Below are 25,671 nucleotides of genomic sequence, written 5' to 3'. Positions count from 1 at the left end.
CTGTATACGTAGAGCACCTTAGAACCCTGCACTCTGTACGTAGCACACTCCTGAACTCTGTATATAGTGCAACCTTGAACTCTGCATTCTTAATGTTGCGCACGCCTGAACTCTATACATAGTGCACCCCTGAACTCTGCATTCTGTACATTGCGCACCCCTGAACTCTGCACTCTGTACATTGCACACCCCTGAACTCTGCACTCTGTACATTGCGCACCCCTGAACTCTGCACTCTGTACATCACGCACCCCTAAACTCTGCACTCTGTACATCGCGCACCCCTAAACTCTGCACTCTGTACATCGCGCACCCCTGAACTCTGCACGCTGTACATCGTGCACCCCTGAACACTGCACGCTGTACATTCTGCACCCCTGAACTCTGCACGCTGTACATCACGCACCTCTGAACTCTGCACGCTGTACATCACGCACCTCTGAGCTCTGCACGCTGTACATCTCGCACCTCGGAACTCTGCACTATGTACACCGCACATCCCTGAACTCTGCACTATGTACACTGCGGACCCCTGAACTCTGTACATAGCACACCCCTGAACTCTGTGCATAGCACACCCTTGAACTCTGCACTCTGAACATAGTGCACCCCTAAACTCTGCACTCTGTACATAGCGCACCTCTGTGCTTCTTTGGTAAGCATAAAATACAAAACATGTTTAACATTTGGTAGTCATAGCTCAAAAAAGTAGTTTTTGCCCAGATATATACTTTAATAAAGATTTTATTTACTTTACCATAGACAACTCAAGTTTTAGAAATACAAAACTGACTCTATAGCACCCTCCTTCTCTTTCTGTAAACGGGTGCATGTCACCACACACTGTCCTGGAAGATCATGGCGAACCCAGACCTGGAATCAGAACGTGACTCTGTCGTGCTTTGGTCAGACCATTTCAGAAAATCTTTGCTTCAAATCTTCACCGGGTCTGAACCAGGAAAAAACTCCACCAATGCCAACACATCAGAGCAAAACTTTCAGCCGGGTTGTCAGTGTGGATGGGCGAATAATATAAAGCTGATATTTTTCTTGCATATTAAAAAAAAAAGTAATTTACAATAAAATATTTTTGTGATGTTTTCCAAAACATTTACGGCACGTTTCTTGGCTTTGAACTTTTTAAAACTGGCATGACCCCACAGTCAAGAACGTCAGTCTTCGGTGTTCTACGAGCAACAAACACACAGCAGAATACCTGGTAGGGGTGGTTAACTTGAAGTTGTACATGGGGGAAACTGACGTCCACCGCCTATGAAAGGGTGCTCTGGCGCGCTGTTGAGGTGCCCCATGAAGAAGATGGCGAGGGTGCCCATCATGAAGAGGGGGAGAGCCCCCCAAAAACACAAGACGTCTATAACTTTTCCGATCATGATCCAGTTTTCCATTTCCTAGAGATGAAGAGAAGACACTAATTACAGCTGTGCTACTTTCTAAAGGATAAATATGGCCAATATTTTTCTTACGGGTCACAGGAGTGCCCTTTTTTTTGAACTCCTGTGATACTGATTCAGGTGACAGCGGGCTTTCATAGCGTCACTCAGCCGATCCAGGCTATGCAAGGATCTCGACTTTAATGTTGGGAACCACCCATTTGCCTGACCAGCAACTGGCTTAAGGCTCTCAGCACGCCACTGAGAGTTGAGCCAGTCACCCCCTCTACAGCCTGGCGCTTCAGTGAGCACTGGAGGGGCAGGGCAGAGAGCCGGTGACTGACAGTCACCGCTCTTGGTTCAGTGACGACCGAGAACTGAATGATCTTATTGATGCTGTAGCCACATAGGTGAGTATGTTTGTTTTTTTTTTTTAAATCCCACACTTCTCCTTATGGAAGCCTAACTGCAGTTTTATTTTATTTTTTTATTTAGGATATAGTGGGGAAGACTTAAAACTTCTGTCTGGTTCTTATTGATGCCTGCTCATTTCCTGTCCCTGTGACATGTATACAATATTAAAAAAGTTATGACCTTTCCTCGCTGTACTGGAAAATTTTATCAAATACTTGCCATGATTTTTCTTTCCTGGCACCAATTCGTAGCAGTATACATGTGGTATCATGCTGCCATGTTTGCACCAAGAAAACAGAAAATTGCATCAAATACTTACCATCATTTTCCCTTCCTGGCACCAATTCATAGCAGCATACTACCACATGTAAACACGACAAGGAAATTAGGCATCAACAGGTAACCAGACCCTGTGTAAGGTGGGCAGTCTCTGTATAAATAGTTCATAAGAAGTACATATAAGGTTGAACTTCATAGGACAGGAGGAAATGATCCAACAAAAATGGGGGGATCCTGAGACATGTCCAAGCACTAGGGCAAGCTTATTCGCAGGAGCAGAAGCAGGCTCTAAATGTCCGGCAGGAGAAAGAAAAGTGCCTCTAAGTGCAGACAGTTTACAGGTTTATTAGGTGCAATAAAATACAAGGAGCAACTCACATGGAATGAAGTTATACAAGCTCATCAGGAAGGGGAGTCCAAGATATCAGTACTGGATGTCTGCGATGTGGTCCGCTGCTGCGTGAAGGGGAAATAGGCCAATGTGATGAGGTAATGGATGTATAAAGAGGGTTCACATCCAAGGATACCCAACAATAATTATCTTCCCAGGTGTTTACCAGACCCCTTATTTTTACACCCCCCCTAAAGTCCACAAGAACTTAGACAACCCCTCGGAATGCCTCATAGTGGCTGCCATGGACAGCAGTACCAGTGGCTTCTCCCAGCACATAGACCAGTTTCTACAACCACTTGCTCAAAATCTACCATCATTCATCCACGATCGCCTACATCTTCTGGAACTATCGGCTCCGTACACCATAAATATTGTTTAGTAACCTTGGATGTGAACTCTCTTTATATATCCATTCTCTCATCACATTGGCATATCTGCCTTCATCTATTGTTCAACCCCTGACAGACACATAATTATTTTACATTCAATGGTGACTACTACTTCCAAATTCAAGGCACTGCAATGGGAGCCGAGTTTGCACCATCGTACGCCAACCTTACTATGGGCCACTGGAAGTCTACTTACATCTGTTACATCAACCCCTTTCTAGACCATATCATTTTTATGTCTGGTACATAGATGACATACTCATCATTTGGGATGGCCCAAGCTCCTTGATAAATTACTTTGTCATCTACTGTAACAACAACGCCTTTGGCCTACTTCAGTACAAAATCCGCAGAGTCTAGCCTTCCTAGACCTAGAGCTGTCACCAAAAATATACAATTTATGCCAAAAACAATTCCAAACCCACAGCAGGTAATTCCTTTCTACACTACCAAAGTTGCCATCTACCACAGTGGATCAACAACATCCCCTAAGGTCAGTTCTGCCACCTCAGGCACAACTGCACAAGAGACGAAGACTACATCACCCAAAGTGTCTCACTAACCCACACATTTTTGGAAAACGGTTACCCTCAACCTCTGGTAGAACAAGCCTTCCTACCCTATAGGGATAACCTCTCTTCCCCCAGGAACAGTACAGAGGTTAGACATCAGGCCATGTTTACCACCAGATATCATGGTAACCATCAACAAATTGAACACATCCTAGCCAAACATTGGCGCATCCTGCAACAAGATCTGTTCCTACAGCCCCTCATCCAAAACAAACCCAAGGTTACGTACAGAAGGGCTCCCAACTTGAAGAACAAAATTGCCCCCCAGTAAACGTAGGCCTCTTGCTTCTTCCTGATCCACTAGTATACCCACCTTCTTTGCTATAAAGGTTAAGTACCAGTGCAAAAAGACTTTATGCAAAACATGCCCCTTTTTTACGCATAAACAAAAGGAATTTATAGCTAAAGATAAAACGTTCCCAAATAATGAGTTCTACTGCTGCTCACCTGACTATGTTGTTTATTGCCTTAGGTGCCGTTGCAGTATGTTATATATAGTCTGGACTATTACACCACTCGGTAAGAGGTTCAGGGAACACCGCCAGTTCATCGAGAAAGGGAATGATGAACATAGCGTTCCCTGACACTTTCTGGAGCTATCAAAAATACCACCTCTGCCACAACAGTGTGGGTCATTGAGGGTGTCCTCAGGGATCTCCCCAAGGCAGAGCGCTTTGCCAGAGGGAGACTTTTTGGTTTTACAGCCTTGACACCCTTTCTCCTGGGGGGCTCAATGAGGAGCTATAAGTTGCCACCATCTTGTAATCTCCTCTACCCCCTCCCTGTTGCTTTGGCTCCTGGGGCACCACAGTTATACTGTATATTGATCCTCATTCCATTTTTTATCGCATTTTACAACGTCTCATGCTACCCACAGATGATGCATTAATTCCCTTCATATTCCATATGGTATTATTCCTCATAGACGTAATTGTCACTCCTCCTCAGTCCATGATGTGGTTGCCTGCCTTTTCACACTTTGCCACAATATACCATGATAATGGCATTACCTTTATTTGTTTCCTACCATGATGTTACATTCTTTTTATTCTTATTTTTATTGTTATATGGTCCTGCATGGGCCCACCTCCTTGAGGTCATGTTTGTTATATTTACTCTACATGTATGCATATTTTATCTATACATTTACTGTATCTCAGGAACCTCTTATGCCCACCCTATCTTTTATTGATTGATATGATTTCAGTAATTGTCTATCCACATTAGGTTATAATTGCTTGTTTAGGTTCTATCATTGTCCCACCATAATTCTTATTGTAAATGCTGCCCCAATAATGTAGTATCTGGTTCTATATTCCACTATACACGCAGGCACTAGGACCCTGCTAGCCCCGGTGCCTTTCCATTAATACAGCTCCCCCTGCTCCACTCTCCTGCCTGATGATGGAGTGCGCATGCCCAGGATCGGCATCGCGAAGACTCGGAAACGCGCTGCGACCTCCTCCTCCCTCCGGTGATGTCATCTGCACGCGTTGCTCTGACATCTTGGACTCCCCTTCCTGATGAGCTTGTTTTACTTCATTCCATGTGAGTTGCCGCCTGTATTTTACTGCACCTAATAAACCTGTAAACTGTCTGCATGTACATGTATGCTGCCATGTTGGCGCATAGGAAATGTGTTTTTAGTCTGCGTCCCCATTGGAGAGATTTCTTCTCACTTCCTGTCTTTTGTATCAAATACATCCCGTAATTTTCCTTTCCTGGTGCCAATCCATGGCAATCCATACAAACACATTTATACTGCCGCATGGGTGCCAGGAAAATGTGTTTTTAGTCTGTTTCCCAATTGGAGAGATTTTCCCTCACTTCCTGCCCTGACAGGAAGTGGGGGAAAATCGTCCTAATAAGGACACTGATGACAATCCAAAGCAAAATAAGTTTGAAATTGTGTTTTAACCACTTCCAGCAAAATCACGTAACTGTATGTCATTTTGCTAAAGCGATTGTACCGGGGTGATGCCTGCCGCCTTCTGCAGCTCTGCCCAGGTCTCCCGTCCCACCGGGAGACCCAAACGACCAAACGGCACATCCTCCGGCTGGCTGGAGACCCAAACAAAGCCAGCTTTGATCGGGTCTCTGATGTAGTAAAAAATTGCAATGACCGCCATTTTATTCTCTAAGGTCTCAATTGACCTGGTCTTGAAGTGGTTAAAGGAGGCCTTTGCTGAACCCTATATTTTCTTTAGGAAATAATTCAAAATAATTCTAAATATTCAAAATACTCTAAAATAGAAAACCACACTGCTCAAAAAAATTAAAGGAACACTTTTTAATCAGAGTATAGCATCAAGCCAAATAAACTCCTTGGATATTAATCTGGTCAGTTAAGTAGCAGAGGGGGTTGTTAATCAGTTTCAGCTGCTTTGGTGTTAATTAAATTACCAACAGGTGCACTAGATGGGCAACAATGCGACAACTTTGAAAACAGGAATGGTTTTACAGGTGGAGGCCACTGACATTTCTTTTCCCTACTCGTCTTTTCTGACTGTTTGTCACTAGTTTTGCATTTGGCTAGGGTCAGTGTCACTACTGGTAGCATGAGGTGAGTGATACCTGGACCCTATAGAGGTGGCACAGACAGTCCAACTCCTCCAGAATGGCACATCAATACGTGCCATTGCCAGAAGGTTTGCTGTGTCTCCCACCACAGTCTCAGAAGCATGGAGGAGATTCCAGGAGACAGGCAGTTACTCTAGGAGAGCTGAACAGGGCCTTAGAAGGTCCTAAACCCTTCATCAGGACCAGTACCTGCTCCATTGTGCAAGGAGGAACAGGATGAGCACTACCAGAGCCCTACGAAATGACTTCCAGCAGGCCACTGGCGTGAATGTCTGTCCAAACAATCAGAAACAGATTTCATGAGGGTGGCCTAAGGGCCTGATGTCCTCTAGTGGGCCCTGTGCTCACTGCCCGGGATTGTGGGGTTCAATTGGCATTTGCCATTGAACACCAGAATTGGCAGGTCCGTCACTGGCACCCTGTGCTTTTCACAGATGAGAGCAGGTTCACCCTGAGCACATGTAACAGACGTGAAAGGGTCTGGAGAAGCCGTGGAGAACGTTATGCTGCCTGTAACATTGTTCAGCATGACCGGTTTGGTGGTGGGTCAGTGATTGTCCGGGGAGGCATATCCATGGAGGGACACACAGACCTCTACAGGCTAGACAATGGCATCCTGACTGCCATTAGGTATCAGGATGAAATCCTGGAACCCATTGTCAGACCCTAAGCTGGTGCAGTAAGTCCTGGGTTCCTCCTTGTGCACGACAAAATCTGGCCACAGAGTATGCAGCCAGTTACTGGAGGATGAAGGAATTGATACCATTGAATGGCCCCCATGCTCGCCTGACCTAAATCCAATAGAACACCTCTGGGACATTATGTTTTGGTCCATCTGATGCCACCAGGTTGCACCTTAGTCTGTTCAGGAGCTCAGTGATGACCTGGTCCAGATCTGGGGGGAAATACCCCAGGACGCCATTCGTCATCTCAATAGGAGCATGCCCCGACGCTGTCAGGCATGCATACAAGCTTATGGGGGCTACACAAACTACTGAGTACCATTTTGAGTTGCTGCAATAAAATTGCAGCAAAATGGACTCGCCTGCTGCATCGTTTTTTCACTTTGATTTTTGGGGTGTCTTTGAATTCAGCCCTCTGTAGGTTGATAATTTTCATTTCCATCAAACAATGTGGCATCCTTTCATTCCTAACACATTACCCAGTCCATACCAGTATAGATCCTAACACATTACCCAGTCCATACCAGTATAGATCCTAACACATTACCCAGTCCATACCAGTATAGATCCTAACACATTACCCAGTCCATACCAGTATAGATCCTAACACATTACCCAGTCCATATCAGTATAGATATCCAGCATGATATTTTTCCCCATTAGGATCTGATGTGTTTTCAAAGTGTTCCTTTAATTTTTTTGAGCAGTATATATATATATCACACTATTCCAAAAAAAAAGTTGGGCCCTGAATATAGCAAAAATAAACCAAAAATATGTAATATACGTACCTGTATGGAAAAGCATAAATCCTTACCTCTCCCGCGCCTCTGAACCCGATTTGATAGGAGTCATCCAACGACGTTTCTTCTGATTGCTGATGTCATGTCCCTCGCTGTTCCACCAATCACTTTGCCCCTACAGCGCCCAGTGGTGATGTAGAGGCTCGTGGGTGGTACCAAAGAAAACACTTGGAAGCCTTGAATGTTAAAGATCCCTTGGGCGCTTGCAGAGAGCCAACACCTGAGTTGGCACCTGCCAAAGGGGTATTAGGCATCTCCTCTTGTACAATAGCGTGTTGCATTACCATGCGTCTGTATTATTTGGTTCTATGGTCAGAAGCTAACTTTTTTTAAATAGTATAATGCATAGTTAAAGGGTCTTACCTGCTAAAAGCATCTGAAATACGCTTATTGGAGGGGGGTTTTTTTTACCAAAAATATGTAGCAGAATACATATTGGCCTAAATTTATGAAGAAATTAGATTTTTTACATTTTTTTATTGAATGTGTTTTATAGCAGAAAGTAAAAAAATAATTTTTTTAAAAATTGTCATCTTTTTTTGTTTATAACGCAAAAAATAAAAACCGTAGAGGTGATCAAATACCACCCAAAGAAATCTCTATTTGTGGGGAAAAAATAAAGGACATAAGTTGTATTTGGTTACAGCAACGCATGACCGTGCAATTTTTAGTTAAAGTAATGATGGCCTGGTCATGAAGGGGGGTAAATCTCCTGGAGGTCAAGCGGTTAATGTGTGAATGTGTCAAGCCAGTTGCATAAATCTCATGCAATTTTTTTCTATCAAACCGTTAGAGTGCACAGGACTTACCGCACTGGTCTTATTCTGGTCCTTTGTGCTGGAGGTGATGAAGTTGCAGGCCTCCACACACTCCTTTATCTCCGGGGCACAGTGGGCCAGATTTTTAAATAGGGGAGCAGTCACCCCGACATCAAATCCATCAACTGCAACAGAGCAAGACAATTGGTTACTACCATTGATGTAATATCCCTTCACAGATTCTATGTTCATCACTAGAAGTCTCTGCTCTCTAACCTTCCTCATTCCCCTCGGTGGCTTTGAACAGTCCTGTGTTGCACATTCGCTCAGCTCTCTGTTATACAGTCCTCCTTCATTATCTGTAAAAGCCCAACTCTGGGTTCCACATCCCCAGGATGCCACCTTCCCCTCATAGGAGTACCCCCTGACCCTGCAAATTTATTAGCCCTACCTTTTCTCTAGGTGTCTTTGAGCCAGTTGTGCAACATAACAGGTTCTCTTCACTCTCCTCTGGCACATGTAAAGTGGTAGCGCACCCCTCTATAGATTTTTCCTGCATGTGATGGGCTCTTGGTACCTTGGGCCCTCCGGAAGTGGACTGAATGCCAAGTGGGTGTCATTGAAAATGGAAATGGACTGGTAGAAGATCGCTGACAATTAAAGTGGTTGTAAACCCTTCCCTATACCCAGTGAAGTGACCTCAGGTGATACACAGAGATTCAACAAATCCTCCTACATACAGTAATTTGTGCGTGTCTATCTGCAGCCCTTCAAAGTCCAAAATGTATACAGCTTGTCTGAACTTTCAAGAAAGTGTAGCAAGGTTTCCAGGCCTGTGGCCTGATGTGGGTCTGCCATTAGTACCGGAATCCTCGCCAGCCCATGTGAGCTGAGTCCCCAGGTGTGACAATTGAGACAGTCACAACTGCGGCATCTTTGTTTGTGTTTTTTTTATTGGAAATTAAGGGGATGGGAGAAGGGAATGAGTGGGATACTCCTTTCGGCTTTAACTAATTACAATTGGGACTTGATCCTGGAAAAATGCCCGTTGGCGCTTCCTTGACGGTAGCGAGCGCCAGCCAACGCTCACTAAACAAAAGAAAACTCTATAACTTCAAGAAAGTGTTGAATCCATGAGTTATAGTCCTGTAGGTCCAAGACTGAAAACTGTAGAACTCCTGATACTGTTGTGCTGTGTAAGCCACCAAATACTTTCCCCCGCTTGGTACAGCTTGAGGTAGTATGTTGTAGAACTCTGTGTAACTGTCACTGTACTGATACGCTCTGCACACTTCAGGGCCCAAACTGCAGGTGCCCCTTTGACCTTGAACTTTTCAGGGTCCACTGACTATGTACCCCCTTTACAACTTCAGGGTCCTCAACCTAGGTACCCCCTTTACCGCTATCTGACACTGGATCCCAGAACCTCTCCCGGAGTGGTCCCCTCTGACACTAGGCAGACCCCCAGGGACAATCCGCAGTACTCACGACCTGTGTGGGCTTTCCTGGGACTGGACCCCTCTCACACTCCGCAGGCTGTCGGCACACCGGATCCCCTCTGTTCAGCTCAGCACTCTCTGGATTCTCAGGCGACACCCTGAGACATCCACCTTCCTCAGACAGGAGGAGAGACAGCCGCACTCTCCTTTCTGGGACTCTGCTCCCGCCAAAGACAACCTGTCACGCACTTCCTCCAAACTTATACCCACTCCCAGAATCCTTTGCAGCATAATCTGCCTTCTGGGGTAGTTACAAGCTGGGATGTGTCCCCTGATTGGGGTTCCCACACTGCCCTATGAGAAGCCTCTCACAGGAGCCAGTGGGGATACTTCTCCCTTCAGCAGGCGCATCTGGAAGCCCTGACACCCTACCTAACAAATCACAGCCCTGCTGTTAGGCAGACAAGGCCCACTATATTTTTACCTAGCTACATGGAGCTAAAATTACACACAGGGAAGGGTTTTGGCATTGTTGGATTTACCAACAGGGAAGAGTTTTCTTTGCTTTTTTCCACCATATCTACATCTACAGGGTCGGCTTTTGCTACCCATTGGTTATGCTTTACTGCCACAACATGTCTATGAGTCTGCCCGCTCATTGAAAACCATGCACCCCATATGTGGCTGATATTTCAATGATTCTCGGGGAGGCTGAAAGAGACAGCTCCCTCTACTTGCTAGTCTATCAAAAATATATCTATACAGGCATACCCCACTTTTAAGTACACAATGGGACCGGAGCATGTATGTAAAACGAAAATGTACCTAAAGTGAAGCAATACCTTTTTTCATTTCTCAATGCATGTAAATACACTAGCTCCATAGGAAATCTTGGTCAGCTTGACATGGTACTGCTTTCAAACCATAAGTGACAAGGATACCAAGCTTGGGGAGCATGTTAAGAGGATCCAGGACTATGACATGGTAGATTACCTAGGCTAGCTGGCCAGCCACAAATATGATATGTTGTAGTCCTGGGTCCCCTCTCGGTGCTCCCCAAGTTTGGTGTCCCTGTCACTTATGGTTTGGAAGCAGTGCCATGTCAAGCTGACCAATATTTCCCATAGACACCAATGTTAAAAACCGGGAGTAGTGCAATGCCAAGCTGACCAGGCTGTGTCTGTACTCGTGAGTGTACGTAAAGTGAGTGTACTTAAAACGGGGTATGCCTGTATATTAGCAAATATTTGATCCCCTTCCTTCCCAGTTCTAGTGCCCCTTTAACTTTGTACCTTTTGTGCCTGATCACATGATCACTGTGATTGGCTGTCACAGTGGTCACATGATCGGGAAACCATCAAAGCTGATTTTTAGTTGAGACCAGGAGCTGTCTTTGGCGGTTCGGTCACTGTGCTGTGAGCATGCTCTCAGGACAGAAACCCTGGCTGTCCATGGACGAAAATATATGTGTTGCATGGATGACAATAGGTTAAAAATGAAAGTCATATACATAATTAAATTATGATTAAAACTGCAATATGTCTGTGAAGGTTCTCATTCACCCAGGTCATAGTATACAGTATGTAGAGGTAGATAGTCACAGTCACCAGGACTAGTTCTGTAATGTTCAGGACGTTTTGCTGCTCAGCCAGGAGACTTCTTCAGTTCTAATGGGTATCCAGAATGAACCCCAACATTTGTATCCACATTGGTGATTTAGAATAGACCCTGACACTATCAGTATATAAAGTGTAAAAAGGTCCTCAGATTTTTTAAACATCAATAGTTCCTCTTTCCTTGCCGTGAAGGAATGATGGTAACGTGCACCACCGAAGAAAGAGTGCTCCCAAAAGGAATCACCACAAGCGATTAAATGAGATTCTTATTAGCTGCTTCTGTTACTCACCGCTGTCTGCTTTGTACACCCCTGCGCTGGGCTGTGGAGGGGACAGGAGCAGCCGGCTCAGGCTCTCAGCAGCTCGCACAGAGGCTGAGCTGGGTGCCGGTCTAGGCATATGGGAGGATCCTGACCATTTGGTCGCAATCTTTCCCGACTCTGTGACCTCAGCCCACAGTAGGCTTCAGCCTGCTGTCTGTTGAAAATGGGTCACAGGAGTGCAAAACTACCTTCTCCTTTAAGCTGCCTGTGGATTCTGCCAAGTCAGCAAGTGGTCATACTGTCCACACAGTCTGGGTCTAAGAACATTGCAGATGTTGATTGTCCCAAGAACACTGCTGTCATGGACTTGCAATAGTTTGGCAAAGCTTACCTGTCCCATCTTGTCTGTATTAGAGGTCAGACTGCACTTCTGGTTCCTTTTTATCACCTCTACTTCCTGTTCCTGCCCCACCCAGGTCATCACAGGAAGTCTATATTAACCAGTGCACTGCAGGTCTGCTTTGCTGTTCAACAGTGTTAGTTTCCTGTTTGCCGTGTGCTTAAACTACTCTTCTGTGTACTGACTTTGGCTTGTCTCTGACTATTCCTGTTTGCCTGTTACCCTGACCTTTGGCCTGTCCCTTGACTAGCCTTGTCTGCCTGTTACCCCGACCTCGGCTTACCCATCACCATTCCGTGTGTCCTGAGTGGCTGCTTCCCTTCTCTCCCTACAGAGCGTGACCTGGGGGACCCCAGGGGCCGCAACCTGGGCCCAGCTGCAGCCAAGTCCATCCTCACCACTAGAGGCTCTGGTGAGCACCTGCTGGATCTTAGACTCCGCGCCCTGGGGAATCTTGGGCTCACGTTCCGGTCCATCCGCAGCAGTCTGCTATTGGGTTCACTACCTTGTGCTGCGCCCCTGCCTCCAACAGGGTGCAGTTGTCACCTGGCCACAGGTGACCAGACAACTGCATTTGTAACCCAAAATATGTGCTCTCCAGAAATATGCTAAACTTCCTCTCTCAATGGGCTGTGGCCTTTCTAAACCTTACTTGTTATGTTGCCAAGTGTACTTGTACAACTATAGATATAAATTGAGGCAGCCATTTTGTCAGCTGAACCAATTTTTAAAAGGTCAGTTTATGGAAAACTTCCAGTGTCCAAAGTACAAAAACTAAAGCAAAGAAAACAGGTGCACCAAACAACCAAGTTCAATCATTAAAAGTAAGAAGATGGTCGATTGGTTGGTCCCCGTACCTGCTCTACATTTGCTCTAGCTCTTGTATTTTGGCTCTTTGGTGTAGCTATATAATAATGAATTCATTCTGTAGGTTATGTGGGGTGTATTTTTTAGTCAGCCCAAATATGGCTGCTTCTGCACAAAATGGCTGCCTCTCTGCCCTGTCCTTACCTATCCGCCACCTCCACTGCCCCTTTTTGCCTTTGCGTTCGCCCTCCTCTTCACCTCTGTGGCCCCGGGAGTCCCGGCTCAGCCCGTGTCGCTCCCTCTGCCTTTCAAACATCAGTTCGCTCCGCGGTTTCTTCAGCACGTACTCCTCGGCCTTCAGCATGATCCCCAGGGAGCTCTTCCTCCTCTCCTTTTGTGTCTCTTCTTCCTCGCACGGTTCGACCTTCATGTGGAGGTATCGTGGTAAGACCTCCAGGAGCCTCTGCAAGAAAGACCAGGAAACTGGAATTCACAAGGCTGTAGACCATGCTTGACCTTGAAAAAGGTAGTTGTCTGGCTGTTCTGTTTATCTAAAGCCCTGGGCCCAACCTGAGGAGGACAGAGCCAAAGACTGGGGGCATGTTACAAGAGACTCCAATATCTCATGAAATACGTTTGGAGTCTCTGACTATCTCCTGTAGTAATATGTCGACTGTTAACATAGAATAAAATAGAGGGTGCACAGGCCTAGTGCATTATCCTCAACAGGTCGGCTCTGAGGAAGAGGCAAGCCTCAAAACGCATTAGCCTTTGGTACTGCTTGATAGTCCATTGAGATGTGGATGTTCCATCATAGACGTTAATTGATGTTTTTATAAAAAACTGTGATACAAGCATTAGTTTGTGAGTATAAAACTTACCTCTGTTCATTTAATAAAGATACGCATTGTGGATAATGCACTAGGCCTGTGCGCCCTCTGTTTTTTTCTATGTTTCCAGTATATTAGACTTCCCCTTCTTTGGAGGGCAGCAAGGTGTGTTATATCCCGAGATGTCAGATTAAGAGTCTAGAATTGCGTCTGGGCCCTCTGCTAAGCGCAGGAGATTGAGTTTTGTGTCTTCAGTGTATTGAATTTCGGTTGTCTCTGACCTGCCCCTGTATTATGTCTGCAGTCCCATAGAGGATATTTTTCTTTTCCTGCTTTGGCTTCCACTGTCTGGACAGGAATTGAGGGGAAATTCTTCTCATGGGGACACAGACAGAGATAAAATCCTCACAGAAATTTGAGATCTTTCTTACTTTTCAAAAAAAAAAAGTTTTATTGCTGTCTGTATCCCCATTAACCACTTAAGCCCCGGAAGATTTTACCCCCTTCCTGACCAGGGCCTATTTTGCGATTCGGCACTGCGTGACTTTAACGGACAATTGCGCGGTCGTGCGACGCTGTACCTAAACTAATTTGACGTCCTTTTTTTCCCACAAACAGAGCTTTCTTTTGGTGGTATTTGATCACCTGTGCGATTTTTTGATCATGCGCTACAAACAAAAAAAGAGCGTCAATTTTGCAAAAATAACAATATTTTTCACATTTTTTTATATGAAATTCCCCAAAAAAAAATTTAAAAATCAAAATTTTTTAACATTTTAGGCCAATTTGTTTTATGCTACATATGTTTGGTAAAAAAAAATCGCAAAAAGCGTATTTTGATTGGTTTGCGCAAAAGTTATCGCGTTTACTAACAAAGGGAAAGATTTTTGTCATTTTTGTTGTTTCTTTTTTTTAACGAGTAATGGCGGCAATCTGCGATTTTTCTTTGCAGGACTGCGACATTGCGGCGGACAGATCGGACCCTTGACTGACATTTTTGACACTTTTGGGGTTACCAGTGACATTACTGCAGTAATCAGTGCTATACATATGCGCTGTTACTGTAAAAATGACACTGGCAGTGAAGGGGTTAACTTTTTGAGAGGGAGGGGTTAAGTGTGTCCCTAGGGGCGTGCTTCTAACTGTGATTGGCTGTGGCTTGAGGTGTAAGAACAGAGATCAACAGTCCTACATAGCAGAACCGTATGATCTCCATTCTTGCACAGGGGAGAATGACAGGCGGCTGTGTTTACATTAGCCGCCTGCCTTTCTCTCGCTCTAACGGACGATCGTGAGTGCCCGGCGGACATCGGGTCTGCCAGGCACACGCGCGGGAGAGTCCGTGAGCGAGCGTCCGCCGGCGCGCGCTCGCTCCCTAGAGCCTCACAGGCGAGCGACGTAGACCTACGTCGCTTTGCCTGTGAGGGGCTGACCGCCGCAGTAAATAGTCGTGCGCGGTCGGCAAGCGGTTAAGGATCTTCCTCAAACTTCCTGTTTTGTTTGACACACCATATAACTATATAGAGTCACAGGGACACTCTGGTGATGTAGGAATTTCAGTGATGGGGGAGAAGACTGGGGTCATAGATGGCAGAACTGGTTGGAACCGTCAATACATTTCACGGGCTGTAGAGTCTTTTGTTGGATTTGCGCAGCATCCAATTCCCATCAAGGGGGTAGAATAGCTGGCTCCGAGATGAGTCAAGTAAATGTTTGAACATTCTGACTGGGAGAATTGTTGCCTCACCCGTTTCATGGTGGCAGTCAAGTTGTGTGTGTTGGGAGTCCTCAGAGACACGTTCAGAACTATGACACAACTGAGCACAATAAGTGTTGACACGATCATCACAAATATGAGATATCTACAAAAGAAACAAAGGGTCACGATCCAGTTCTGGGCAGGTTCTCATGCCATCAACAACCCATTCACAGCAAGGCTAAGTATATACATCAGTACATTAGTAGATATTAACCACTTCGTTCATCGACAGACGCAGCTCCATATCTTATTGCAGGAGGAAAAAGCATTACCACGTGTAAGGGGGCTCTCCCTGCAGGCATAAGCCCACACACTCTGCTACAGCCTCTAATTTGTTTCTGCCTAGTTTAGGAATAGGACCTAGTTCCCTGCTGGGACTTCGGTCTTAGCTATTTAATAGGGAAACTTTTATATGTAATTTTTTATTTTACTAGTTAGTGTTCTGGAGAACTACAAGCAACAGCCGGCTGTGGTTTCAGACTGGATAATCTTCGCATTCTGATTGTGAAGAGGACCTGTCCTCATCAGCCGCCACGTGGGAATGCGCATTAGTGGAAGCACTTATAGTCTCAGTGCCGGACACTTTTAAAAATGAGAGATGAATCTACAGCGCCGGGTACGCAGGTGACTTTTGGCTCCTGCAGATCCCAAAAATCAGGCAAGGTGTTTCCTTGCCCAGAATTTTTTGACAATATTGTTAATGAACAATGGCAGCGCATCAAGCACATGCTGATGGTGCCTAAGCGCTTTAAACACGGTTATCCCTTTGCAGATGCAGTTTCCACTAGCTGGACCGTGCCACAGAGGGTGGATCGCCCGGTTTCCAGGCTGAATAAGTCTACTGTGGTTCTGGTGGAGGAATCACTGGCTTTAGCAGACCCTGTGGATAGACGGGTGGAGTCTCTGTCCCGCCATCTACACGTGCTAGCGGGTTCCATATTTGAGCCAATCTTTGTGAACATTCTGGTGTCACAGACGGTTACTGAATGGGTGAAGTTACTTAAAGGTAACTTGGAAGCTGAGCGGTGATTGAACTAATAGACCAGTTGGCTCAAGCCCTTGTGTTCATGGAAAATATGGTTTCCAACCGTCCGGATTTGACGGATTGGATCGGATGTCAGCGGACATATCTCCGCTGACATCCGATGCCCCATAGAGATGCAAGGGGCATCTGTTCAGATCCGCCTGAAAAACGGACAGGCAGATCTGAGCGGTCCGCTTGTGTGAAAGGGGCCTTATGGGAGGGATCTGGGGTCGTGATTGGCTTTGTTCGGAACTCCATCCAGCCGGTGGACGTGCCGGCTGGTCGCTCGGGTCTCCCGGTGGGACAGGAGACCCGGGGGGAGCAGTGGAAGTTGGCAGGAGGGATGGGGCGTCCCCTCCCGATGCTTATGATAATGGCTGAGTGGCTACACTGTACATATAAGCGCATACAAACGCTCAAATAAATGCCCAAAAAAACACTCAAAAACGCAACGCTCAGGTGTGAATGCAGCCTGTACCCTCAGTCTTTATAGTGTAAAAAAATTTAAAAAATGTAGTTGATAATGAAGATGGTCCTAGGCAAAATTTTAGAACAACCAGGTGATCAATGTAAAGTTACTTACTTGCCGATAAGTGGGACACTTAGAGACGTTTCAGGAACCTTCTGAGCAATCAGGAACAGGAACACAACCTGAGCAAGGAGAACCGAGATAGAGGTGGTACATTTCTGACCACCAGCTGAAAGTAGACAAAGATGGGACAGTGACTAGAAAGAACTTATTGTACATTTCAGATGATTAGCTTAGCATTTGTACTGGGCCGGTCTCCCCAAAATAATTTTTTTAGTTAGGAATGAATTCTGGTGAGCTTACTCAAGCTCTGGCTTTGAATGTTTTAGGGAACTAAAAGATAAAATCTGTATTTTCTCACCAACAAAATATCTCTTCTGCAATATCCAAAAAAAGTCAAACATGGAAAATGATAATGCTTCGCAATAATGGCAGTAGGTAGGTGGACCTAGGAACTTAGGCTTAAGCCCCGTACACACGAGAAGAAATTTCATCCGGCGACCGATCTGCCGATTTTCGGCTAGTTAGTATGGTGCTTCCGACAACCGACAACCGACTCCGACTTTTCGGGCCGAAGAAATCCTGGTGTGCAGGCTATACAATTTTTGTCGACCATCAAAACACATCTGATTTTCGTCTCATTAGAACAGATTTCGATGGGGAAAAATCTTATGAGCAAGACTGGGCATGCTCAGAGATGAAAGAACACATAGAAAGCAATCCAACACATGACATCACTTCTGAAGTAGAATTCTGTCGGGAAAATTTGTGTGCAGTCTAGAGCACATTCCAACCAACAGACACCACTCTGGACAAAAGACGGACGACCGGTTGGCGGAAATTTGTTGCATGTGTACGAGGCTTTAGAGTCTCCACCACTGGTAACTCTCTAATATGTATGGCCCTCATGTACCATACATAAGACCTTCCGACACAGAGTACAGTTTCAGCATTTAAATGAGACTTGGATTATTACTTAACACATGTCAGCAAAACTCTACTGATGATGCCTTAGGTAGACTATCTTGGTTTATGATTTGCAGATCATGGCACTCTTTCAAAGTATACAACACCTCAAGGTACTCCCATCTAAATGGGGTCCTTACTACATCAGGGTCCTCAGTTTTCTCCCCTATATAAAGAGGAGCTCCAGTCTCTCTCTCAAAAAAGGAAAAGTCAGCAGCTTCAAATACTTTAATTTAAGGACACTGACCTGTCCTGGATCCAGCGCTGTCCTCATTCAAACCGATTCTTCAATCGGCTTTAGGTCCAGGCACCAGCATCTTGACTAAGGGAAACCAGCAATGAAGCCTTGCACAGTCGGCTTCCAACTGTGTGAGCCACGATGCGCTTTGTGAATTGTCCCGCAGTCTTCTGGGGCTGTGATGTGTCCCAGAAGGCTGTGAGGGAATCTGCCACACCGCAGTGATCTGACCAGAGGTGGGTTAATGGGTACCTGTCAAAATCAGGTACCCACTCCACCCAAAGAAAAAACTGGGTGCTAATTGTTAAACAGGAGGTAGGGAGAAGGAGACAGCAGCTTTTGGGTGAAGTTCCGCTTTAACCACTTGCCGACCACCCCACGTATATATACTGCGGGACGGCGGCTCTTACAGGCGAAATCATATACTGTACCTGTAAGTGATTGCCTCTCCTGGGTTTATGGCACGAATGCTCGACACAGCATGCCTCGTCCGTGCCCATCAATGTCACATCAGTGTTCATCCATGCCACATCCATGCCACATCAGTGCTCATCCATGAACATCCATGCCACATCAGTGCTCATCCGTGCCACATCCATGACACATCAGTGCTTATCTGTGCAACATCCATGCCACATCAGTGCTCATCCATGCCCCATTCATGCCTCATCCATGCCACATTAGTGCACATTCACCAATCAGTATAGTGTGTGAGGAGAGGAGGGAACCAGTGCAGCAGTGCGAGTGGGCTGGATCCGGAGTGTCCACAATGCTGATCTGTGCCCATCAATGCCTATCCATGCCTTATCCGTGCTCATCCATGCCACATCAGTGCTCATCCGTGCCACATCCATGCCTCATCCGTACCTATCAATGCCACATAAGGCCTCATCCATGCTACATTAGTGGTCATCCGTGCCACATCAGTGCTCATCCGTGCACATCCATACCTCCTCCGTGCCCATCCATGTCACATCAAAGCTCATCCATGCCACATCAGTGCCCATCTGTGCCACATCCATGCCCCATAGGGGCCTCATCCATGTCCCATACGTGCCTCATCCACGCCACATCAGTGCTCATCCGTGCCACATCAGTGCTCATCCGTGCCATATCAGTGCTCATCCATGCCACATGAGTGCTCATCCGTGCCACATCCATGCCATATCAGTGCTCATCCATGCAACATCCATGCTACATCAATGCTCATCCATGCCACATCCATGTACCATCTGTGCCCATCCATGCCACATCAGTGCTCATCCATGCCTCATCAGTGCTCATCCGTGCCACATCCATGTCACATCAGTGCTCATCTGTGCCACATCAGTGCTCATCCGTGACACATCCATGCCAATCAGTGCTCATCTGTGCCACATCCATGTTACATCAGTGCTCATCTGTGCCACATCAGTGCTCATCTGTGCCACATTCATGCCTCATCCATGCCAAATCATTAAGTAATAGGAAATAAATTGGCGCTCCTTTTAAAATAAAGGACTAAAATGAGAATGCAATTTCCCAAGAAAGAGGGGGTGTAAATGTGAAGGTAAATAAATCTATGGAGGTGCCAAATAAAGGTAATAACTGTACAAAGAGCACAACAATTGTGCGATGAAACCAAAAACAATGCTAAATGAAGTGTGACATCAGTGGCAAATAAACTGTTATAAAATTATAATGTTCACTGGCATAAAATAAAATAAATGTAATCCAGCAAAGTGCAAAGACAATAAAGTGCTCCAATGCAATAAATATATCACAAAAAACCAATTCATGTGCAAATGAGCAAAATGATGCTGAGTGAAATGTGCCACCAATTCTTTGGTATACAAAGTAAATGTCGTACAATATAAGGTAGTGCAAAAGCAATAAAGTGCTCAGGTGCAATATAAATAATAAATCACAGAAGGATTGTCCATGTGCAAAATGGTGCAATATAGTGATGTGCTTCAAAATATACAGTGACTCTTGTGACTCTTCTTATATATACTGAATATATATATATATGGTGTCTCTTGTGATTTTCCACTGTTGTCAGTTGAGACAGCGTGTCACCCCAGTGAGTCTAATCCTTAAATAAGTACAATGGCCGCTCACCTGTGATGAATATTGGCCCCATTTTCATCTGTGAAGGAAGACCTGGTTTCCTTCCCCTCTCACCCAGTGATTTTCATCACAAATCATATGAGTGTATATGGAGGTGAGCAGCCATTGTACTTAGCTCACTGGGGTGACACGCTGTCTCAACTGACAACAGTGGAAAATCACAAGAGTCACACATATATATATATAAGAAGAGTCACAAAAGTCACACATATATATATATAAGAAGAGTCACACGAGTCACACATATATATAAGAAGATTTACAAGAGTCACACATATATATAAGAAGAGTCACAAGAGTCACTATGTATATTTTGAAGCACATCACTATATTGCACCATTTTGCACATGGACAATCCTTCTGTGATTTATTATTTATATTGCACCTGAGCACTTTATTGCTTTTGCACTACCTTATATTGTACGACATTTACTTTGTATACCAAAGAATTGGTGGCACATTTCACTCAGCATCATTTTGCTCATTTGCACATGAATTGGTTTTTTGTGATATATTTATTGCATTGGAGCACTTTATTGTCTTTGCACTTTGCTGGATTACATTTATTTTATTTTGTGCCAGTGAACATTATAATTTTATAACAGTTTATTTGCCACTGATGTCACACTTCATTTAGCATTGTTTTTGGTTTCATCGCACAATTGTTGTGCTCTTTGTACAGTTATTACCTTTATTTGGCACCTCCATAGATTTATTTACCTTCACATTTACACCCCCTCTTTCTTGGGAAATTGCATTCTCATTTTAGTCCTTTATTTTTTATTTTAAAAGGAGCGTCAATTTATTTCCTATTACTTTATATTTCTTATAGTGGTGACACTGTAAAATTGGCAGCATCCTTTATAATATATATTTTTTCATTTTTTGTGATTCTTAATTTTCATCTGATATTGATTTTTTACGTCAATCACAATTTTTCCAGTGATAGCGCATTGGTCTTACTTTCTTGTATCATGCCACATCATTGCTCATCCGTGCCACATCCATGCCACAACAGTGCTCATCCGTGCCACATCCATGCCCCATCAGTGCTCATCCATGCCACATCTGTGCCACATCAGTGCTCATCCATGCCACATACATGCCCCATCAGTGCTCATCCATGCCACATCTGTGCCACATCAGTGATCATCCATGCCACATCTGTGCAACATCAGTGCTCATCCATGACACATCCATGCCACATCAGTGTTCCGCCATGCCACATCCATGCTACATCAGTGCTCATCCGTGCCACATCCATGCCACATCAGTGCTCATCTGTGCCTCATCCATGCAAAATCAGTGCTCATCCGTGCCTCATCACAGCCACATCAGTGCTCATCCATGCCACATCCATGCCACATCAGTGCTCATCTGTGCCACGTCCATGCCAATGCCACATCCATGCCCCATCAGTGCTCATCTGTGCCACATCCATGCCACATCAGTGCTCATCTGTGCCACATTTATGCCACATGAGTGCTCATACATGCCCAATACGTACCTCATCCATGCCACATCAGTGCTCTTCCGTGCCATATCAGTGCTCATCTGAGCCACATGAGGGCTCATTCGTGCCACATCAGTGTTCATCCGTGCCACATCCATTTCCCATCCGTTCCCATCCATGCCACATCAGTGCTCATCCCTGTCACATCTATGCCACATCAGTGCTCATCCATATAGTTACATAGTTACATAGGTTGTGAGGTTGAAAAAAGACATCAGTCCATCCAGTTCAACCTATGATGTGTGTGTGTGTTTGCTGTTAACTGTACATTGTATACTCCTTTATGTTGTGGTCTTTAAGGTGCCCATCTAATAGTTTTTTAAAACTATCGATGCTCCCCGCTAATACCACTGCTTTTGGAAGAGAATTCCACATCCTTACCGCTCTGACAGTAAAGAACCCCTTACATATTTTAACCACTTAAGCCCCGGAAGATTTTACCCCCATTCCGACCAGGGGGTATTTTGCGATTCGGCACTGCGTGACTTTAACGGACAATTGCGCGGTCGTGCGACGCTGTACCTAAACGAATTTGGCGTCCTTTTTTTCCCACAAACAGAGCTTTCTTTTGGTGGTATTTGATCACCTGTGCGATTTTTTGATCACGCGCTATAAACAAAAAAAGAGCGTCAATTTTGCAAAAATAGCAATATTTTTCACATTTTTTTATATTAAATTCCCCAAAAAAAAATTAAAAAATCAACATTTTTTTACTTTTTCGGCCAATTTGTTTTATGCTACGTATGTTTGGTAAAAAAAAACGCAAAAAGCGTATTTTGATTGGTTTGCGCAAAAGTTATCGCGTTTACTAACAAAGGGAAAGATTTCTGTCATTTTTGTTGTTTTTTTTTTTAACGTGTAATGGCGGCGATCTGCGATTTTTTTTGCGGTACTGCGACATTGGGGCGGACAGATCGGACCCTTGACTGACATTTTTGACACTTTTGGGGTTACCAGTGACATTTCTACAGTAATCAGTGCTATATATATGCACTGTTACTGTAAAAATACACTGGTAGTGAAGGGGTTAACTTTATTTGGGAGGGAGGGGCTGTGTGTATCCCTAGGGGCGTGCTTTCTACTGTGATTGGCTGGGGCTTGAGCTGTATGGACACTGATCAACGGATCTACATACTAGATCCGAGAGATCAGTGTCTTAACACTGCCTGACATTCTCCCTCTCCCCCGCCGATCGCCGAGTGACACGCGCGGGGGGGTCCGTGACCACGCGGGAGCGGGAGCGCGCCTCCGGGGGCGCGCGCTCGCTCCCTAGACCCTCACAAGCTAGTGACGTAGCCCTACGTCACTTTGCCTGTGAGGGGCTGACTGCCGACGTAGATCGGCGTTAGGCAGTCGGCAAGTGGTTAAGGTAAAACCGTTTTTCCTCTAGTTTTAGTGAGTGGCCACGTGTCTTATTGTATTCCCTTTCTCTGAAAAGTTTGTTCCTTATGCTAGGGTCATCACCAGTACAGTATTTGTACATTGATATCATATCCCCCCTCAAGCGTCTCTTCTCCAGAGAGAATAAGTTCAATGCTGATGTCCTCCATTCCCCCATTCCATACCTTATCAGTGCTCATCCGTGCCACATCCATGCCTATCAGTGCTCATCCGTGCCACATAAGTGCTCATCCGTGCCACTTTCATGCCACAACAGTGCTTATCCATGCCACATCAGTGCTCAACTGTGCCACATCAGTGCTCATCCATGCCACATCCATGCCACATCAGTGTTCCGCTATGCCACATACATTCGACATCAGTGTTCATTCGTGCCACATTCATGCCACATCAGTGCGTGTCCATGCCACATCCATGCCACATCAATGCTCATCTGTGCCTCATCCATGCTGCATCAGTGCTTATCCATGCCTCATCAATGCAACATCAGTGCTCATCCATGCCACATCAGTGTTCATCACTTATAAACAAAACGATCGCTTGTCAACAAACCGGTACCATGTCCGGTTCAGCTCCTCTCCTCACGCTAATCCGTACAGTGTGTGAAAGGAGGGAGCCAGTGCAGCAGTGCGAGTGCGCTAGATCTGGAGTGTCCACAGTGCTGAGCTGTGCCCATCCATGCCTCATCTGTGCCCATCCATGCCTCATCTGTGCTCTTCCATGCCTCATCTGTTTTCATGCTTGCCTCATCCATGCCACATCAGTGCTCACCTGTGCCTCATCCGTGCCACATCAGTGCTCATCCGTGCCACATCAGTGCTCATCCATGCCTCATCCATGCCACATCAGTGCTCATCCTTGCCACATCAGTGCTCATCCATGCCACATCATTGTTCATCCATGCCACATCCATGCCACATTAGTGCTCATTCGTGCCACATCAGTGCCATCACTGTGCTCATCAGTGCCTCTACAGTGCCCATCAGTGCTCATCAGGGCCACTACAGTGCTCATCAGTGCCCTACGGTGCCTCACAAAAGTGTAATAGGTAGTCAGGAAATTAGATTTGAAATTTATGTTCCTAGAACTCCTTTACATACATAGTTACATAGTTTGTGAGGTTGAAAAAAGACATCAGTCCATCCAGTTCAACTTATGATGTGAGTGTGTGTTTGCTGTTAACCGTACATTGTATACCCCTGTATGTTGTACATTGTATACCCCTGTATGTTGTACATTGTATACCCCTGTATGTTGTGGTCTTTAAGGTGCCCATCTAATAGTTTTTTAAAACTCTTGATGCTCCCTGCTGATACTACTGCTTGTGGAAGAGAATTCCACATCCTTACTGCTCTGACAGTGAAGAACCCCCTGCGTATTTTAAGGTTAAACCGTTTTTCCTCTAGTTTTAGTGAGTGGCCACGTGTCTTATTGTATTCCCTTACTCTGAATAGTTTGTTCCTTATGCTAGGGTCGCCAGTACAGTATTTGTACATTGATATCATATCCCCCCTCAATCGTCTCTTCTCCAGAGAGAATAAGTTCAGTGCTTGTAGTCTTTTCTCATAGCTGATGCCTATTTTTCTATCTCTTTAAAAGGGAAACCTTTCTTCCTGACTATTTATGGCAATTTATTAAATGGCCACCCATCTAAGACTAATATTTAAAGTGATACTAAAGCCTCATCTTTTTTTGTTAAAAATAACAAACTTGTTATACTTACCTGCTCTATTTAATTGTTTTGCACAGAGCAGCCCAGATCCTCCTATTCTCGGGTCCTTCATAACATATTTACCGGCCCCTTCCCTGCTCGCCATCCTGACATATTACCCGCAGCAACCAGTGGGAGAGGGGAGGTGGGAACCTGCCAGAGCGGATGGGGGGCCAGGAGACAGTTCAGGGTACCAGGGGCAGAAGGGGTGGGTCGGGAGACAGACAGTACAGGGGGACCAGAGAACAGCAGGGGAATGGAGAAAAGCAGGGAACCGGAGACGAGCACAGGGGGGGGACTAGAGAACAGCAGGGGACCAAAGAAGAGCATTAGGGGGACCAGAGAACAGCAGGGGAGCAGAGAACAGCACAGGGACTGGAGAAGAGCACAGTGGGGACCAGAGAACAGCACAGGGACTGGAGAAGAGCACAGTAGGGGGGGGGGGCTGGAGAAGAACACAGGGGAGACTAGAGAACAGCATAGGGGGGGGGGGGGCAAAGAACAGCACAGGGACTGGAGAAGAGCACAGTGGGGACCAGAAAACAGCACAGGGACCAGAGAAGAGCATGGGGGGGGGGGACTAGAGAAGAACACAGGGGAGACTAGAGAACAGCACAGGGCCTGGAGAAGAGCACAGGGAGGACCAGAGAACAGCAGAGGGAATGGAGAAGAGCACAGGGACCGAAGAAAAGCACAGGGGGGACCAGAGAACAGCAGGGGACCAGAGAAAAGCACATGGACCAGAGAAGAGCACAGGGGGGACCAAAGAGCAGCACAGGGAATGGAGAAGAGCATGGAGAGGG

At 45.5% G+C, this 25,671-nt stretch overlaps 1 protein-coding gene across 3 annotated transcripts in view; it reads right to left on the bottom strand.

Moving 5' to 3' along the window:
* Positions 1-1,032: 1,032 nt before the first annotated feature.
* LOC309552378 (acetylcholine receptor subunit epsilon-like) overlaps positions 1,033-25,671 on the bottom strand; it is a 75,963-nt gene continuing 51,324 nt past the window's right edge. Inside the window, exons 8-13 of one of the 3 annotated variants that reach the window (XM_082253320.1) lie at positions 16,985-17,099; positions 15,366-15,480; positions 12,993-13,251; positions 8,315-8,448; positions 1,217-1,409; positions 1,033-1,049 (exon numbers count right to left, since the gene is read on the bottom strand). In XM_082253320.1, the coding sequence (XP_082109446.1) occupies positions 1,230-1,409; positions 8,315-8,448; positions 12,993-13,251; positions 15,366-15,480; positions 16,985-17,099 (803 nt within the window). In that variant the 3' untranslated portion in view covers positions 1,033-1,049; positions 1,217-1,229. Of the gene's footprint in view, positions 1,050-1,168; positions 1,410-8,314; positions 8,449-12,992; positions 13,252-15,365; positions 15,481-16,984; positions 17,100-25,671 lie in introns of those variants that run through there. The other 2 variants (XM_082253319.1, XM_082253321.1) reach the window with 2 other exon arrangements.

Source organism: Pelophylax lessonae, assembly GCF_965119305.1.
Source record: "Pelophylax lessonae genome assembly, chromosome: 4".
Classification (NCBI taxonomy): Eukaryota; Metazoa; Chordata; class Amphibia; order Anura; family Ranidae; genus Pelophylax; species Pelophylax lessonae.
Note: the sequence above shows the minus strand (reverse complement) of the source record. Positions and strands in the feature narration are given on the sequence as shown.